The sequence below is a fragment of the Chelmon rostratus genome, chromosome 11 (genome assembly GCF_017976325.1).
Source record: "Chelmon rostratus isolate fCheRos1 chromosome 11, fCheRos1.pri, whole genome shotgun sequence".
NCBI lineage: Eukaryota > Metazoa > Chordata > Actinopteri > Chaetodontiformes > Chaetodontidae > Chelmon > Chelmon rostratus.
This window is the reverse complement of record NC_055668.1, coordinates 24823079-24842406: the sequence shown is the minus strand read 5'-3', so window position 1 is coordinate 24842406 and position 19328 is coordinate 24823079. Positions and strand designations below refer to the sequence as shown.

General features: G+C 44.0%; 1 protein-coding gene across 1 annotated transcript in view; it reads left to right on the top strand.

Moving 5' to 3' along the window:
• Nucleotides 1-12433, top strand: part of atrnl1a (attractin-like 1a) — a 246474-nt gene extending 234041 nt beyond the window's left edge. Inside the window, exon 30 of the mRNA XM_041947414.1 lies at nt 12306-12433. Within this exon, the coding sequence (XP_041803348.1) occupies nt 12306-12427 (122 nt within the window). The 3' untranslated portion in view covers nt 12428-12433. The remainder of the gene's footprint in view (nt 1-12305) is intronic.
• Nucleotides 12434-19328: the final 6895 nt, after the last annotated feature.

Sequence of the window (19328 nt, the reverse complement as noted above, 5' to 3'; positions counted from 1 at the left end):
ATGTTGACAAGGATGCAGGCTATTGCTGCATTTTCAGAAGACGAAACTCTAGATATAAGAAGTTTAGGTAATTTAAATCACAGTGTCCGTGCATCAGAGTGAAAGTGCTGTTATTTCACAGGTGTGTTTTGTGCTCACCGCCTTGTATTTTGGCCATTAGCTCATCACAGCAGCAGTGGACTAATTTTCAGGAAATTAAGCCAATAAGAGGCTCGTCACTTCTAGTCAGGCCGCTCTCTGGGGGACGTCCAGGCTCTTATGTTGTTTTCTCACCAAATCAATGAAATGGCTGCGGTCGTTACCGTTGTTTGAAGCCTTGAGTCGATGCTCGTGTCTCGGTGTCTGTTCGTGTGGTGCATCTGAGGGCCGGCGGTGATCAAAGCAATCCCGCACATAAACAAGCAATGACATGCATGCGAACATGAAAACACACATGATACAACTTCAAAAAAACGCTGAGGAGCAGATATGAAAAAGAAAGGAATCGCCCACCCATCATCCATCCGTCTCCCGCTCCTCTCCTCCCTCCATCCTCCCACCCCACCCCTCCACTCCCCAGAGAGACTCTCAGCACAGGGTCAGACGGCAGTCCTCCATTGATGTTAGCGTGCATGAACGTGAAGTCACTGCAGGCTAGCTCCGCCCACCCTCGGTGGGAGACACTTCAAGAGGAATCCTCGATGAGCGAGCCTATTTTAGCTTGCCTTCCTCGCACAGTCCTCCCTTTCTTCTCTTTGTTTTCTTCTTGTCCTCCCTTGCTCTGCTCCCCTGAGGTGTTACCATTAACTGACCCTACATATGTAAGAGGGAGAAAAAGAGAAAACACCAACGTCGGCTTCAGAAGAGAAAAAAAAAGGACTGCAGCGGCGGCTTTAAAATGTATAGTTTCTCAGCTGCCAGTTGCTCAACCCGTATTCCTCACTCTCTTATTCGTTCTTTTGCTCATTCTCTATCGTCCTAGAGCTTTTTCTTCAGTCCTCAGTCCAAGGGCGTGGCATTGTGGGATCAAAATGTGTGTTTTACTTCCCAGTTTGTGCTTCTCTTACACCGATGAGACGTTCTTTAAAGCTGCCACGCTGACATTAGCTGCTGGAGCCAGAACCTCCCAACAGAAAACAGTGATACCTCTATGGTGATGGAGAACTTTTGGATACTGTATTGTCTGGAGGTAAAACATACCAGCGTCATACAGCTGGCCTCAAATCACCCAGGGCTACTGTTCCACATGTTGGCAGCAGTGCTGAGATGGCTTGCCATGAGAAGCCTCATCATCCATGCTCCTGAAAAGCAGCTGAATTGAGTCATTTCAGTTACCGTAACCATGCAGCGTTTCCGGCCTGTGCTGCAGAAATCTCCACAAATGACGTGACGCCACGTGTCACAGCTGGTGTGTTTGACCTCAAGTCAAACAGGACGCTAGGTTTTGGTCTTTAAGGCGTTCTGCAGTCCAAGAGGCAGATCAGTTTGACTGGCTTGTGGGGAGTTTGTAGGCCATTAAACATCAGGTGAAGAGTGAAGGTTAGATGGAGCGTGAGATTGACACACATGGTGGTTTAGCGCCGGCAGTAATGTGGGAGTTGCTGACCGTAGTGATGAAGAGGGAGCTGAGCCTGAAGGTGAAGCTCTCAATTTAGCAGCTCACCTGTGGTCAAGGTAGTGACCAGAAGAATGAGGCTGTGGATACAAGCGACTGAAATGATTTTCCTACACAGACTGGCTGGGTTCACCCGTAGGGACAAAGTAAGGAGGTAAGATGTCGGGAAGGAGGTCCAAGTAGAACTGCTGCCCCCTCATGTCGAGGTGGCGTGGAAATGTGAGCAGGATGCCGCCCTTTAGAGGTTTTCCAGGCCCGTCAAAATTGGAGGAGATCTCAGAACAGACCCAGAACAGACCAGAGGAACTGAATATCCCATCTGACCTAATGGAGCTGGAGGACGGGGCTGGGGAGAAGGACGTCTGGGCTACCTTAGATACAGTGCAAACCATTGTAACTCAGACCAGGACCCTGCTAGGTGGCTGATGATGGATGAATGACAACAAACATTTAAATGCCTACAATCTTCCAACCTGTCAGCAGAACAGAAGTGGTGGAGGCCCCTGAAGACCTTTCCTCAGATGCATGGACGCTGTTATTGCATTACAGTTCTGGAAATTGGCAGATTTTTACCAATTCGTGGTAGCTGAGCTTTGACTACCTGTGTCTCTGTCCACAGGCCAGTCCTTAGTCTCTGTGATGAGAATACAAGCTGCAGAAGCTCCTGCATGGCCTTTTCTTGCAGTGGACGACCAACACATGGTGCCTCGCGCAGGAGAGGATCAGGTCGACCACCGAGGGACTGTTTGACACGATGGACAAAGCAGGAGAGAAACCCTGACAGTCAGGACCGGCGAAATAGAAGAAGGGATGGATGGATCTTATTTTTGGCTCCATTCACCACTCTTTCTTCCTCAGCCTCACTTCATCTTTCCCCTGTCAGATTTACTTCTTTATGCTGCGCCTCCCGCAGCTGCAGTTGTTTCGCTTTTTATTGTTTCATATAAAATGGGACTCAATCAGTAGTTAATGGATTTACCAGGCTGTGCATGTTCTCAGTTTGGGGCAGTGCAGTTGTTGAGGATGGAGAGAAAGACTGTGGGCTACATTTCCTCCTCAGCCTCCCTCTGGAGCTTAGATAGTGGGTCAATAGAGACAGAGGCGCAGCAGTATTCACAGCCGCCTTTTCCTGCGCTAATCTGCCTATTCAGCACCAGAGATAGAGCCGGGAGTATCAGAGAGACCGAGAGAGAGGGGTAAAAGAGGGAAAAATACAGGTACTGTAAGATGTTGAAAGTCTTTGTGAGTAAAAATAGAAAGAGCAGCGTGAGAGAGAAAGGAGGTATTAAAAGGCTGAGAGGTTCGATAAGACAGACTGGTGCAAGTTAAAAATACCTGTGAGCAAAAACAGGTAGAAAGTTGGAGATGTGTGAGGAGAGAGGAGGAGATAAAGGACTGAAGGAGTTGTTAAATAAGTGCAGTGGGTGGTAAGAGTCCGTGGCGTCGCCCCTCTCACCCACAAAACCAGATTTGCATACCGCTGCAGCGACGCTCAGATGATGAGTCTTTGTGGTTCTGCTTTGATAAATCCACTCCTGGTTTCCTCCAGACCAACTGAGGAAAGGGAGGAATAAAACACAACCCCCCCATCCCTTTCCTTTACTTCCTCTCTACTCTCTCTGTCCCATCCCTCTATAATCATCTATTTTTAAACCTTCTTTGTCTTTCAGTTTCTTTATGTAGCAATAATTTAAATTATTAAATTCTATTATTAAGTTTTAAGCAAATGTATTAAATTTAAGCAGAATAAAAGCCAGTCACACATCCTGGCATTTTACTGATGCGTCTGACCTGAGATACAGTCGAAGTGCGACATTTATATTCACTTAAGTTTATATACACTTAGTTGACTGACTCTAAACAGCTTGGAAAAGTCCAGAAAATGATGTCATGGCTTTCGAAGCATCTTATTTGTTGCTAATTGACATCAGTCGAGTCAATTGCAGGTGTACCTGTGGATGTATTTTAAGGCCTACCCTCCTTTTTGCTTGACATCACTGGGAAATCAAAAGAAATCAGCCAAGACCTCCACAAGTCTGGTTCGTCTGTCGGAGCCTGAAGGTCCCCCATTCATCTGCATCACAACAGTATGCAAGTATAAACACCATGTGCCCATGCAGCCCTTCAGGGAGGAGATGCACTCCGTCTCTTAGCGTTGAATGTACTTTGGTGGGAAAAGTACAATTCTGATTCAGGATGCTTTAGGACATTCAATCGTTCGCAACTGGACCTCGTCAGTTTGTCTTAGAAGACGTTTCGCCTCTCATCCGATAGGGTAGAGTAGATAGGAGAGCTCTAGTCCAATGCAATGGTGTTAGGTTCAAGTATTTATCCCCTGAGTGAGGCCAACCCCCAAAACCAAGAACGGTATCACTCTATTGTGAGGCAAACGATCCCCCCATTAAGGCAGGGTGGGGTGCACCCCTTGGATGTCAACGACAGTCGTTTGCCTCGTTAGTGTCCCATTGTTGTCATTGGGAGGCTCCTGGAGCCATGTGTGAATGGCTTTGTTGTTTATCCTCAGAGGCTAAATCTTTGAATCTTTTTGGGAGAGATGAAAGGACAGCATTGTATGTGGGAGATAGGTGGTGTCTCAGACCTCCCCCTCTGTTCAGAGATGGTTTTTCAACCTTGACATAGATGGCTTCTCGTACTCCTCTTTCAAACCATCTGTCTTCTCTGTTCCTCTTAGCAGGTAGCGGTTAGCACATAACATTAGCTAAATGGTAGCATCGGAACTGTATTGTCTTCTTCTGTTCTTCCTAGCGGTTAGCAGTAGCATTAGCAATAGTTAAATGGTAGCATCGGTACTGGCCACTACCTGGAGCATCTCTGGGTCAGTTGAACGTGGCGGTGCTGTTTGGATTGTGTAGGAGCAGTGTGAACTGGCACTAGGGGGGGTGACTCTGGGACGCCGGAGTTCACTGCCTAACCTCCTGGAGGTGTAGTGGGACTAAGTAGGCGAAACACTGTTGAAGGGAGGTTTCCACCTGATGACCCCCAGAGACGTGTTAGGAATCACTGCTCTTTGGCAGGTATAGAGGCAGATTAGAGCTCCAAGGTTCTTCACTGAGAATGAATCCTCTTTTTGAGCACAAGTATCTTGTGTTTAAATTAACTTCTCTGTCCAGGATATGCACATTGTTATCCTCAAAGGAGTGTGCTTCCTCCTTGAGATGCAGGTAAACAGCTGAGTCCAGCCCTGAGGAGTTTGAGAGGCGAAACGTCTTCTAAGACAAACTGACGAGGTCCAGTTGCGAACGATTGAATGCCCTAAAGCTTACAATGACCTGGATGATGAGAATATTCACAGGCCTGATCCAGGATAACTGCAAAGGACGGTATGAGGATGCTGGAGGAAACAAGTACGAAAGTATCTGAAGACAGTGCAAAACAAGTTCTATATTGACATAACCTGCAAGGCTGCACGGCGAGGAAGAAGCCACTGCTCCAAAACTGCCAAAAAAAAAAAAAAAAAGAAATGTCCTCTGTTCTGATGAATGGAACTGCTTTTCCATAATAACCATCGATATGTTTGGAGGGAAAAGGGGGAGGCTCACAGGCTGAAGAAAACCAACCATGGAGCACGGTGGTGGCAGCATCACAGAATAGATGGAGTCACAAGGAATGTGGATATATCGAAGCAACATCTAACAAAGTCGAGGTATCAGAGTGGCCATCACAAAGCCCCGGCCTCGGGCCAACAGAAAATGTGCGTGGGCAGAATGGAAAAAGAAGCGAACAAGCAGGGCTACGATCCTGACTCAGTCACTGCAGTCCTGTCAGGAGGAAAGGCTTGTGGGAGGCTACCTGCAAAACATCTGACCCAAGTTAAACAGCAGTGCTCACAGATACTAAGTGCATGTAAACCCCTGACCCATCTGAATGTGATGAAAGAAGGTCAGTAGTGATCCTGACTGACCTGAGACCAGGAGTGTTTGTGGATTAAATGTCCGCTGTTGTGGAGAACTGAGTTTAAATGTATTTGGCTGAAGTGTTACCTGTAATATCTGTGTTGTTCCCTGTAAGTAGCTGTGATGATAGAGAGGGTTCACATAGGCCTCGGTCTGATCTGGAGCAGGGATGTTGCAGTTACTTACATCCCAGACGCACCTTCTTCTTTCTTAGGAATTAAAATGTCGAGGTGTATAACCTGCTTCCATCAGTCTGTCGGTATCAGCGCAGATCTTTGTTGTGTTGTGTCTTCACCCACAATGCTGCACAAACCGAACATGTGCATGAAAACAGGTGGATGGAAATGTACCACGTGTCTCTTTTATAGCTTTTCTCGTCTGTTTTCAGGATCAACTTCGTTTCTTTCTTGTTCCCTCTACACCCCTCCACCCTTCTCTCTCTCTCGGTCCTGACAAAGCATTTTGAGCCTTTTGCTGCATCATTCTCACTTTGGCCGTGTTCCTAAAGGGAGGAAAAGTAAAATGTATTATCCTTGGACAAGAAATTGATTCTGGTCATTTGCAATAAAACCGTAAGACGTTACTGTGAAAAAGATCTAATCAGAGACGACACTTTAATGCAACGCTGGGGTTAATTAATTAAACTTCTGTTGGTTTATTTTACTTTAAATGCCCAGAAAACAAATGAAGCATTCATCTTTTGTGCTGCTTATTGTCAGATAGTGAGCGGAGAATGTCAGAAAGGTCGTTAAAAGATTTGACGTATTTATTTCAGACTGGTGTCTGAGTACAGTTGTGCAAACTTGGCTTGATAGACCCTGATATCTCGACTTTCTGTCTTGATAATTCTGCTGAACCTCTTCATTGTTAACACTTCTAATTAGTGCTGAGCGATTAGTCATATTTTCGCCGTGATACGAACATGTGCAATAAACATATCACGAAAGACTTCCTGAAACTCGATGAATAAGAAAAATCATTTCATTTACATTCACCACAAGGGCCAACGTCATCAACCACCAAAACAGTCGTGCAATAAAAACTATGCTGAGAGTCTCTACTGAGTTTTGGTGACGTTTATTTCACGCTGTGTCCATCTGTGTGGGAGTTTGAAACAGACACAGGGACAAGGACTTCATGGTGCATTCAAGTGCACATCGTAAACTTTTTTTCCTTTCCTTTGTTGAAATGCAGAGGCCTCAATAGTTTAGTTTTGAACAATCAGGTGCTGAAAACAACAACGTCTCTTTCATTTCTACATGGGCAGATTTTAAAATCCCTGTCTTCTTTTTGTTATCAGCAAACTCAACCATACTCTTGTACAGCAGGTTCCCCGAGTACCTCTGCTTTACTGCAGTATTTAATAATTAAAAACTAAAGTCATGTTCAATGTGCATTCATGTTGGCCTGTAAAAATCATGGATCTTCAAAATAATTTATGGTGATAGGCTGTTCAATGTCCAGGGTCTATGTCAGCAGTGTATCTGTTTAAGCACAAATACATACAAACAGTATAGTTATTATGCATATTTATTATAGTCATATCATCATATCGTCGCAATACTGAACCATGTTATTGCACATCACAGAATTTACTCTTATCATGCAGAACTTACTTCAAAATAACTAATAGTACACATCACTAGAGTTTCTTATGTGTAAATGAATGTATGAATATCAATTTACTCACGTTTGTGTGGAAGTTACTGGCCAGTTAACAAGGTGCATGTTGTAAAAATGGCTTTGCAGTTGTTGGAAATTATGCATTTTCCTTCTGCTTCTAGTTTTAAGCTCAGTCATCCTGGACCTGACTGATGAGATATGTGTTTATCTCCTCACTGAAAGGGCTGTTATTGACACAAGTGCCCACATACTGTACATGAGTCAGGTATTCCTCTTCCCTCGCCGCTCAAACCAGACTCAGACTGCGACTGCTGGCCGCCGTCGTCCTCGTCGACCTCCTCGCAGCTCCTCCCTGCGTCCCGCTGCCTCCTCTGAGTGTCTGACTGGATAGATGCTTGACAGGAATCGGAGGGCAGCGCTCACAAACTGAGCTCCATTGACCCGGAATGGATCTCCGATACTTTGATCCTCTCTGTCTATGAAACTATCCACCCCGCTGGGCTGGACTCTCCTCCTTCATCTGGCTGCTTGTTGACTTTTAGTCAAATACTCAGTGGTATTTTCTCAGGCAGCTCACGCATTTATTATGTGGACATGAGGGTTTGATCCCATCGAGTCACCGTCCTTACCTTGCTTGTTGCTTGTTGCTTGTTGTTGTTCCCGCCTGTCTGTTGTTGTAGATTTTAGAAGAGTTAAAAAAGCAAAAGCTGCTGATTAAATGACTGATGGACTGATGGAAGGATCAGGTGAAAAACCTCAATGTCTCACTGACGAACTGGATCAGATACATAAAAAAAAAACAGGAAAGAAAAGTCATGGCAGGTCAGGACCCTGATGAGGACCCTGTTTGGACATATCCGTCCACCTTTTTGTTTTTAGAGATGTTTAAATATGAATTTCAGGTCATTTGGAGACATTTTTCCTCCTGCATTCTTCAAACAAGCATAAAAAAAGGCTTTACTGAACTCTGCCATGTAGTATTAATGAGAGGCATCCTAGTTAGTCAGGATCAAACCTGGATCTTCCATCCCTACATCAAAGCAGTCGTAGCTGTGCGTCCTGTTTGCCGCTCTTTCAAACTTGAAATCAGAGCCTCACAGATGCATAAATATTTGAATATCAATGTGTTACTGTTTGACTGACTTTGTCCTTTGCTTCATGGAACAGACGCGGTGCTTTCTGTTCACTATGCTGGATCCTAGGCAGGCTTCCTTCCCTGGTGCCTTCATCGAGGGCGAGCGCAAACTCAGAAGCCGGGCTTTGATGTTGGGGAGGGGAGGGCCCGGCTCTGAGGTTTGTCACCGGGTTAGTAAGAGGGCTCCTCCCGGCGCAGATGTTTTCCAGCTGCAGTCCCAGTTTCCCACATCACACATGTGCCGATATGTGTTCCTGGGGAATTTTGTCTCTCGCTAATGACCCCATTAGTCTATCAGGAGGGCGGAGGATTGGTGGGTGAGGAGGGAGGGTTAATGATGCGTCAACTCACCTGACAAAACAATCACATTAACGCTCCCGGTCGCCACGGCAGCAAATGGGCACTTGCACTCACCTGCAGCATAATTTGATTACTTTTGACCAATTTAATTTTGCAAATGGAGATGTGCGCGTTCACCCGGAAAAAATAAACACAATTATGACGGCAATTTGTCAAAGGTGAAAGTTATTTTGATGGAAGAATATTCAGATGTCACATTAGAAATTAATTAGTATCTTTCTGCACTTTAACTTTTCCAGCCTTCGTGCTCTGGCTTTTATTAGAACCGCTCGTGGTATCAGAACCGCTGTTTGTTTCCTGCAGACGTCACATTCAGACAGATGGAGGATTACTTTGAGGTCTTGTGGAGGTGATTGCAGTGATGTGAAATAACTGGTGGCATTCCTCTTGCATTTGTCTCGGCCTCGAGTCTTCACCATGGAAGGAATCAGGTTAGAGACAGCTGTCTGTCTGATAGAAGCAGATTAAGTTAGATACTGTCTGAAACGCCATTTCCTTCCCTGATCTTTCCATTTTCTTTTTGTCATCTGTCAATCATTTCCTAAACTTTTCTCTTTCTCATTTGTCTTTTCTGTCTGAGGGGGATTTAATCACAAGCCCTCTATTTTTGTGCATTTATCAAATATTAGATAATGTAATGGTTGGTTAAAGCTTTTTAATCACTGAAATGTCAGTACATTTTAGCAAAGCATATGTAAGTACATATTTATTTTTAGTCCTGGACTGTTAAACAAATCTAGTTTTTCGATTCTGTGAGGAACAAAAAAAGCTGAAATGGATCCATTTTTCACCACACATGAAAAAAATGACTGTTTCAGTTGAATGAAGACATTCACTGTATGAAACCAAAAGATGCTCTGTTTACTATCATGTAGGTGAAACAACAGAAGTAAATCGTAAATTGTAAATCATTTGCATTTTGCATTTCTGTCAATGAATCATTTGTTTTCTTCCCAACTGTACCTTTTTCTAGGTTTAAAGACGTAAGAAGTTAAGTGACAGAAACAGAGGCAGGATTTTAGAAATACTGCGTCCAAATCAGACATAAAGCTGGATTTACTTTCAAAGCCTTTTACACAGAGAAAACAAGTCCGGTGTGCAAACGGTGAATCCTATAGAGCAGGCATCTCAAACCGGTTCCATAAAGGGCCGCGTGGCTGCAGGTTTTCATTCCAACCCAGGAGGAGCACATCAAGCCAACCAATCAACATCAAGGGATCACTTAGTTATCAGCTGAAGACTGAGATCAGCTGATTAATTGATTCCAGCCTGGTGTGCTCCTCCTGGGTTGGAATGAAAACTTGCAGCCACGCGGCCCTTTATGGAACCGGTTTGAGATGCCTGCTATAGAGTCAGTAAATCATTATCTTCTGGACACCTCATTAAAAAAATCTGTGTTATGTAGATCTGGACTTCTTATCCAGTTGGCCTTAAAGTAGACACTTACTGTAATCAGTCGATATAAAATACGCTTTTTAGTTTGCATGTCTGAATATAAACTGCTCCCAGGTTGCTGCATCCAGAATAATCTCAAACAAAAATAACACTCAGTTGTATCATATTGAAGTAGCAGAGAAGTGGCAACTGTGCAAACTCTGTGTTTACTCCTGAAATCACATCGGCAAACAAGCGCTAACGGCATTTGGACTAAACCACAAATTACAACAGCAACAAAAAAAACAAACCTGAGGTATTGTCTGCGGTAGCTGGAACAAACACACCTATAGAACCACTGCCAAAGTGAAACAAACAGCCATAATGAACCGTATTCCAACAATCCGAGGGGCCGCAAGCCAATCAGCATCCATCCATCGTTTGGGATGATGAGAGCACGCCGCTGTCGGCTGACTTATCTGTCTGTACGGCATGCTGTGTCAGAACTTAGCAAAATATGCATGTGCACAGGTGCACGCACACACCTACAGTATTGACACAGTTACTCACACAAACCTGCAGAGTCACGCACACACACACAGGCACACAGTGTAATCAGCTTTCCCCTTTCCGCCCACAAAAAAAAAAAAATCCCAAGAATCACTTGAGTGTGAAATGCTGAAAACATCCTGCATCCAAATCATATCAAGAGCGCAGCAGATTCCCTCCACTGTTTGCCTGTTTTGTTTATTTGGCTCCTGCACGCCGGCAGATTGAGCTCTTGTCGTAATGACCGTGCATTGTCGAGCCCACGGTTGTCGGGAGGGAAAGACAGAACGAGCTGCACTCGCAAGAGCTGCCACGGCTCTAAATCCACGTTAACAGCAAGCGGCTACTGCCAAGGTAACGCGGCGCTCCGAGGCGTCCGATGCCTTCGTGCTTTCAGTAAGCCCTGCTGTGGAGAGCGAGTCAAACTTCACATGTCGTTTTGAGAGGGGTGTGTGACGTTCTGCTGGCCGGTGAGAAGAGATAGAGTGAAATGGTAGAGGGGCAAGATGGTGGGAGATACGCTTCAGTGACCCCAGCATTAGCCCACCCGTCTTCTGCTGAAACCAGACAACACTGACTGGAGAGGCGCTGATAAAATGTTTTCTGGATGTTGTGTGGAGGCGTCTGCCGGTTGGATGATGCATCTCCACCTGTCACACACTGGCTGAGGCTTTTTTGCTTATCATTCATCACAGTGCTTCTCTTTTCACTCGACGTTCTCCGTTTACTCTCCGTGCTTCACCTCAGTCTATTCCTGTGGGAGACCCTGTACTTTAAATGTTATTTCTTTGATAGTTCTCAGTTGATAAAAACATTTTTATAGTCACCTCTCAGACTAAATATTTTTTAGTTTCTTTACATCTAATCCAACAGTTATGAGGGGAAAAAAATTTGACTAATAATGAGATATAACAAATAATGATGATTCAGAGCAAAGCAGAAGGGGCCGATCATAGATCCTTGTGGAACTCCACATTTCTGAAAAATATTTTATATGTGTTTAGCATGTAGGTACAGTGACTTTTATATTTCCCAGTCTTATTTATTTTCTTATATTATTGCATACTAAGTATTTGACATAATTGTGAATATCAGGACTGGTTCCATGATGAGGTTTGAAGCAGCTCCCTTCACTGAATATTGTAAAATTATTTCTTATAATGAGTTTTGACAGAGTGTGTTTAACAAAAGTGGATCCGCAACTAAACCTTGCGGAGCCTCATATTTTACATCTAAGTAATAACATTTCATATAATGTAAATGCATAAATATTTATTTGAAACAGAGACTTTGTTTTTAATACATGCTTTCAGTGGGTTTTATATATCTGAATCTTACATTTATAAGCATATCAAGTAGATTTCTTTGGCTTCTTGTATTTGGTTTGGTAATTTGAAAGTTTTTCTCTACCACTGAAGTTAATCCTTGTCACTTAATATTGTAAAATCATTTCTTATCAGAGTGTCTTAACAGAGTGTACATACAGAGCACATAGGAACCCACAGTAGAACTTTGCAGAACTCCACATTTTATGTCTTTGGTGGAGAAAGAGGTATTTGAAATTAATCTTTATATTTGACAAAATAACATTGATGGTCATTGGTTAGCCATATACTCAGTGGAGTAGCCATGGTTTCACCTCAACAGGCCACCTGTAATAAAATTGAAACCCTTTGCAGCAGTTTGAATGAAGATCCGTCTAAAACAGCGTGTGATCTATTTCCCTGTTAACTCTCTTTCCTCTCTGGGTTTCTAGGTATCGCTATAGCCAGTGCTCTGGTAGACACATCACAGCAGCGAACGATGGACTTCAAAGAGAGAGGCCTGGGTCTGAAGCACCGTAAACACATCGTGCACCACCAAGGGACCTGTGTATGAACTGGATGCTCTCATCGAGGACACAACATATCCACTGTGCCCCCGAGGGGAATTTCACTGGAGATATTATCATTGACTTTAGAGAAAGGGACACATTGTAAGCGAAGGCAAAGCCTGCAAAAATTGGTTTTGGATGGTCTCTGATAGCAGCTTGGAGAGGAGAGGAAATGTATCCACTGTCTCATCAACAGGCAGTCAAACCGGGGAAAAAAATGGTACTTGTGGTTCCTTTCTTTACTGAATCAGATGGAAACCTACGTCCTCAACATGCTCTGTTTGTCCCTTGTGTGTATATGTTGGCCCTGACGAGCCAGGAAAACAATTGGAAACCTGCAGATTGCTGAGAATGTGTTTGTACGCCACAGCTTTGGTCAGAAATGTACTGAGAGAGCTGGCAGACATTTCCACGTCCCTGCCATGTGGCTCTGCCGCTTGCCTGTCCGTCATGCAGTCTGCCATACCGACAGAGAAAAACACTTGTTTTACACCAATAAACCAAACTAAATAGCTCTGAGCTCCCGTGAAAGATGCTGAGTGATTCACGGAGCTGAAATGAAGTCCTCCAGACTCAGAAACCCAGTCGGCCTGAGGAGCAACGCTGGAAAGAACAACGTGGCCCGAACGAGATCAATGGAAACGACTGCAGCGGCCGGCGTTCTGCGACAAGGATCTCCTGCCTGGGAATTTAAAGACGACTACTGTTGAGATGTTGAAAACTGCATCTTGCTACAAAAATCTGGATGCCACTGTTGAAATGAATAAAATACATGTAATTGTTGTTTTTCCTGCACCAACATTTGAAGTTGTACATTTTGATACCTGCTCAGGTCCTCTGTAACAGACAAGGGTCCATTATCTGTAGCTCTGGGCCTGTATATGCACTATAAGTGAAATGCTTTACCAGTACATTAGGGCCCTCTGTGGGATAACATTATGCAACTGTTCCACATGTATTGTTTATTCTGGGCTGCGATGTAACCTGAAGGTCGCTATCATCACACGTACTACTGATGGTATTCATGTGTCTGTTCATTCATTTCTTACTGTGAAGATGCGCCATCTTTTCTCATGACCTCCAGGAAACGCCGTACATGTTTATTTGTGACACAGAAAACTTTTATGTAACATATCACCTTATGTAATATTTATTAATTATGCAAATTTCAGACATACAATAATTTAGCCACTTTTACAAATGCACCCAGGTTTTTTTTGTTTTTTTTTACACATAAAATTTAACGAATTGATTTGACACAGCGAGTCTGCAGTGTTCCTCTTGCTTGTATCCTCAGTGTCTATTCGTTTCCAATCATATATTTTCTGCATATCAAAGCGAGTTCTGTGATGTCAAAACGTTTTTCCCTTTACCAACTGTATTAAACCTTCATTAAATATTGTAAAGTCACTTTTTAATCAGCTGCACATACTCGGTAGAGGTATGTCTGTAGGCACATGTTGTCTATATATTGAGCCTGACTGTTTCCATTCAGGCGTTTTGTTTTCATGTAATTTTGCACCAGTTTGTTGTCGAGACTTCTATTAACAAAGGGCAGCTCACCACACTGTTTTTGTCCATATGAGCAGAAATCTGTACATTTACAATTAAAACATTTTGATGCATCTTCGTGTGGTAACTGGATCTGAGATACTGTGTGTGTTCTTACCTCTGGTGTTGTGGGGTCGTATTGACCGGCACACTCGGGCCGTCAGTGGGGTCCGATGACAAACTCAGCCAGCAGTATAGACTCTGCCATCCGATACTGCTGATAGAGTTACATGAAGACCGGCTCAGCTGCCTGAACGGACGAAGAAACACAGAGCGCAACATTAGTCAAGAATCCTTCATTTACGTTCCACATAGCACAACATCCAAACGGTCACAGTTCTGTTCTGTCAACACTCGCCCTAACACCAGTCGCTTTTTCCTCGTTTGGATGTGTTCAGACAAATAAAATCCATCATTAATATGGAATTTCAATTCAACTGTCAATAAACGACGACACTTCTAAACCCTCACGAGTGAATTTCACACTTCAGAGACGTGAGCAATCGTAGAGCCAGCGTGTGAAGAGACAAGTGAAACGGCCGGTGGACGCTGGCGGCGAATCAACACGCAGCTGTGACACGATGCAGCTGCAGCGAGTGGACATAGGAGGTAACGAAGGGGAATCTCTTGAAGCATCGTCCTCAGAACAAACGTCAGTCTGTCAGTCACAGGTGTGAGTAGCTGGAGTAGCTGCATTTCATCCAGGTGTGTCTCTCTACTTTTATGGCTTTGCAGTGAGACTTTACAAATGCGTTGCCTCATACAAGCACACATATAAAAATCTATCCAGTCTTTTCATGCCTGTGTGGCTTCGCTAACAAACAGCTGCTGTGTGCTTTACAATAGACGGCGGATTACGTCCTCTGTCGTGCGGGGGCGGGCGGCTGAGGTGATCCCTACATCTTCAAAAAATTAGACACTTTCATGCAAATGCAAACATGCATCCTTTGCAGGGAAGAGCAGCGGAGGATCTAATGGCTGCATCTCAAAAACCCTTCACCGTCAGTGATGTAGCGGTAAATAACGAGCTGGGTAAACAATGCTTTCATGTCAGTAATCATTTGCATACGTCTTCTGCTACCTTAAAATACCTTCTCCTCTTCTAATGCCTGTCTGATGCCGCTCACTGTTGGTCATTCAGTATGGAAATGATTTGAAATAAGCTGCTGTTGATGTAGACTGTGTGGTAACAAAGGCCTAAATCTGTATGACTGAAGCTATTTTCTCCCTGTTTGTCTGACTTTTTGCTTCTGACTCCTTTCTTTAAAAGTCTCGTGTGAACTTGAAAGGCCTCCGAGCAGTACATGAAGCCAATTCTGCTACTGTCACCACCATTAGTGACCAGGAGGAGATAAGTGCTCCTTTTTATTCTCTCAGCGCACCATTTTTTTTTCCTCAACATAAAAGACTGCAGCATTTAGCATTAAGTGGGCTGCTGGCATCTCGGCTCTGCTCGATACCTGCGTGTCAGAGGCAGCAGGAAGTGGCGCGGTTTCCCTTTTATCCCGATCTAAGATGTTTTTGAACCAGTTCGGAGGATGAAAGGCGGATTCGTGTTTTTAGTGTTAAGTCAATGTAAGAAGCTCGATGGCCAAACACACAAACCACTGCAAACATAGAGAGGAGCAGAAGAAAAGGAGCCTGCCTCTGCAAATTAATGGCATTCTGCCTGGATTGAAGTTAATGGGAACGCTGCGGTAAACACTTAACATCCATTTTACTGTCATTAGCCCCGAGTAGAAAATGGAGACAAAGAGCCCCGAACATGTTTGACACGGTCCCACATGTTCACGTGTGCAAACACACCAACTCGATCGCCAGTGATTTATGTTTGTGCGCAGAGCAAACGAGTAACGACCAGCGGAGCGTTCGGTGTGTTCTGCCTGAAACACCTGCAACCCAGACTCACGAGAAACGGCTTTTTCCTCAGTTTAACAGTCTTCATCCAACCTGAAGCATCCACAAGCTCTCTCCTGCATCAACGCTGTGTGTCTGTAACACCATGAAAATCATCCACGTTAATACACAGCAGCTCTGCAACACACGAGCCTCGACACATTTCTAGTAAGAAGATTTGTGCATGTGCTTCAATAAGGGGAATAATGATGAGAGGGAAACGAGGAAAATCACATGAAGCAACTCTTTCGCTCGCTCTTTAGTAATGAACTGTTTGATATCATTGAAACAAAACTCATTCAATCACATTCAAATCACATTCAATATCAGGACGGCATGTCCTCGCAAAATACGTTTTTTAAATTATTCACTGTCTTTTTTAACTAAATTACAACTAAAGTACAATGAAATGTTTTTAACTTATTTTCTTAATTATTCAAATCACTTATCAAATGTCACATCCAGTCTTATAAACTCTAATCCATTACAGCAGCGCAAGTAGGCTAAACACACAACAGTAAGTAGCTCAAGAGACGAAGCTGCTGGAGCTGACGGACGACTACGGCCGCGCCACCACGCGGAGCTAGCTTACAGGCAACAAAAATTAGCAAGAAACTCTTTAACTCTTAAAAAATAACTTTTCTCTCACATACAGTATCACAAGACACATATAAAAACATTGATGTGTCCTCACGTTTACAGTGCTTCATGTACGTTAATTACCTTCAATAAGGGGAATAATGGTGAGAGAGAAACGAGGAAAATCACACGAAGCAACTCTTCTGCTCACTCCGGAGCCCCAAGGCATTGTCAACAGATCACAGAGCAATCAAGCCACTGTGCACTCTTCTCTGTGTTCGTCTGTGTGTTTTGCTAGCTGTATGTCTTAAAGATCACTAATTTTATAGGTGACTAAGGAACAGGACGTATTAACTGTAATGAAAAAAATGAACCTTATTTAAATCAAAACTTTTTACCTAGAGTTGAATTATTCCAAGATGAATTGCTTTGTCCTGTCAAACAACAACCTGTCACACATGACCTGACATGAACTTTAGCTCCAAAACACAACAACGTTATTAACTTAACATGTGTTTAAAATAACTTAAAGTCGCACATCCAGCAACAAGACGGAGTCTGCAGCCAGGATGGCAGCGCTGTGATGCTGCACGCCACTTAGCAACACAGCTACAGCAGCCTGGAGCTAAACATCAGCATGCTAACATGCAACAGGTGTAACATTTATTAAGTCCTCCATCGTAGCTTAGCGTGTTAGCATATTAACAGTTGCTAATTAGTGATAAACACAAAAATGTTAAAAGTGTTTAAGCCACCGGAGGCACCAGGAATTTCATGGGGGCCACGAGGACCATGGCCACGGACCAGGAGGCTTATTGAAACTCATCCTGACGTGAACTTCTGAGGAGGTCGACCGAGCTGAGGTACGAAAGCTTGATAAAAAAATCTCAACGTGTAATACTCCACATCGCTCGTACATCACTTGAAGTAGCTGAGCCAGTGAGAGGTGATCCATCTCTGTTAAATTCACATTAACAATAAATCAGGCTCCATGTGTCATTTACAAATTATTACTGTAAAATACTTAGATTTAAAAAGGAGAATTCACCTGCTGTTTATGTTTCTGTGACCTTCTGCAGATCAGCTTCATGCCGACAGCTTGGCAAAGGCTTCCACTAATAAATAAAGACAAAAGAAATACTGATTACACACCAGAGCTCCTCTAAGCAAACACAAAGGAGTTGAAATGTGGAGATTTCCCACAAATTCCTGATTTATAGATTCCTGATCTGATTTTCAGATGATAATAATTAACTGACATTAAAGAGAACAAAAGGTGAGCACTTCCTGCTCAAGAGGATTAATAATGATTCAGGTGATGAAGATGAGCTTCCCGCAGCTCCACGTGAGCACACATCTGCCGGAAAGTTTCACTTCCACGCCGATCAGAGGACCGTGAGCCACGTTCGTCCTCATTCAAGAGCTCCAGACATGAGTACAACTTTTAGCTGGAATGAAGCCTTGAGCGAGTGCTACTGTCATTGTAACACTACTGCAATACTGTGCTGTAGTACAGTAATTCTGTGCTGTAGTACTGTAACACTGTGCTGTAGTACTGCAGTACTGTGCTGTAGTACTGTAATACTGTGCTGGAGTACTGTAACACTGTGCTGTAGTACTGTAACACTGCTGGAGTACTGCAATACTGTGCTGTAGTACTGTAACACTGTGTTGGAGTACTGTAATACTGTGCTGTAGTACTGCAATAGTGTGCTGTAGTACTTTAATACTGTGCTGTAGTACAGTAATACTGTGCTGTAGTACTGCAGTACTGTGCTGTAGTACTGTAACACTGTGCTGTAGTACTGAAATACTGCGCTGTAGTACTTTAATACTGTGCTGTTATACTGTCTGCTTGCAGTATCTTTCCGTCTCTGCTGCCCGTCTCCACTCTCTGACCCTCGTGGTCTTCCCCGTCTCCCACCTCCCTCTTGTTTGAGGACTGGGGGTCAGCTAGGCCACGTCCTCCTGCTTGATGCCCATCCAGACCTCAATCTTTATGCCATTACGCGCCAGTTGCGGCGGGTAATTTGGGCCGCAGCGTGAGGACGAGTGACCAAGTCAGGCGGGGGGCCGACGCAGGATTACAAAGCCCACTGCTGTTCTCCCCCTTCACACACACACACACACACACACACACACACACACACACACACACACACACACACACACACACACACACACACAGCCAGCCAGCCTCTATGATGCTGTGAAGAATGTCGCCCTGCCAGCGCCGTCCTCTACTTTATCCCAGCATGCATTTCTCTGTCATAAGTGGCCTTCTGGGCTAACAAAGAGGGCCCTTTTGTTTCCCGTCTGTGCGCACAGTGCGGCGACGTGAAGGATGAAGAGACGGAGTGAAGCGACTGACGCACTGATTATGTGAGCGGTAACCACAGAGACAGCAGGAGGGTCAGCCGATGGGTCGAGGTGACTTTCTCTCGAGTGACGGACATTTTTCCTCGTCTTCCTCCTCGTTCTCTTTATTTAGGCTGCAGCTCAGTGATATCAGGGCTGAGCGCCATTTGATTGTTTACCGAATAAAAACATAAAAATGACGATTATGACACGCTTGCTCGGGTCCGAACCGAACAAACATGTCGTCTTATGTCTCTGAAGAAGGTGATTTGCAGGCTGCAGCACCTTCTTCTATAAAAGACACCTTCATCAAAACACTGCAGCTCCTGCTGTTTGCCTCTCATAGGGTTCAATTTAGCCCCATCAGATGTTTCTAAGGGGAAATAATAATAATGATAATTTAAAAAAATTGTAATGAACAAAAATGATTAAAATGGTTTAAAATGATGTATTTAAATGCTCTTAAGTCCCTCAAAGGGAAAAAGTTCAGGCACTGCTTGCTGCTTTTGGACACCAGCTTTG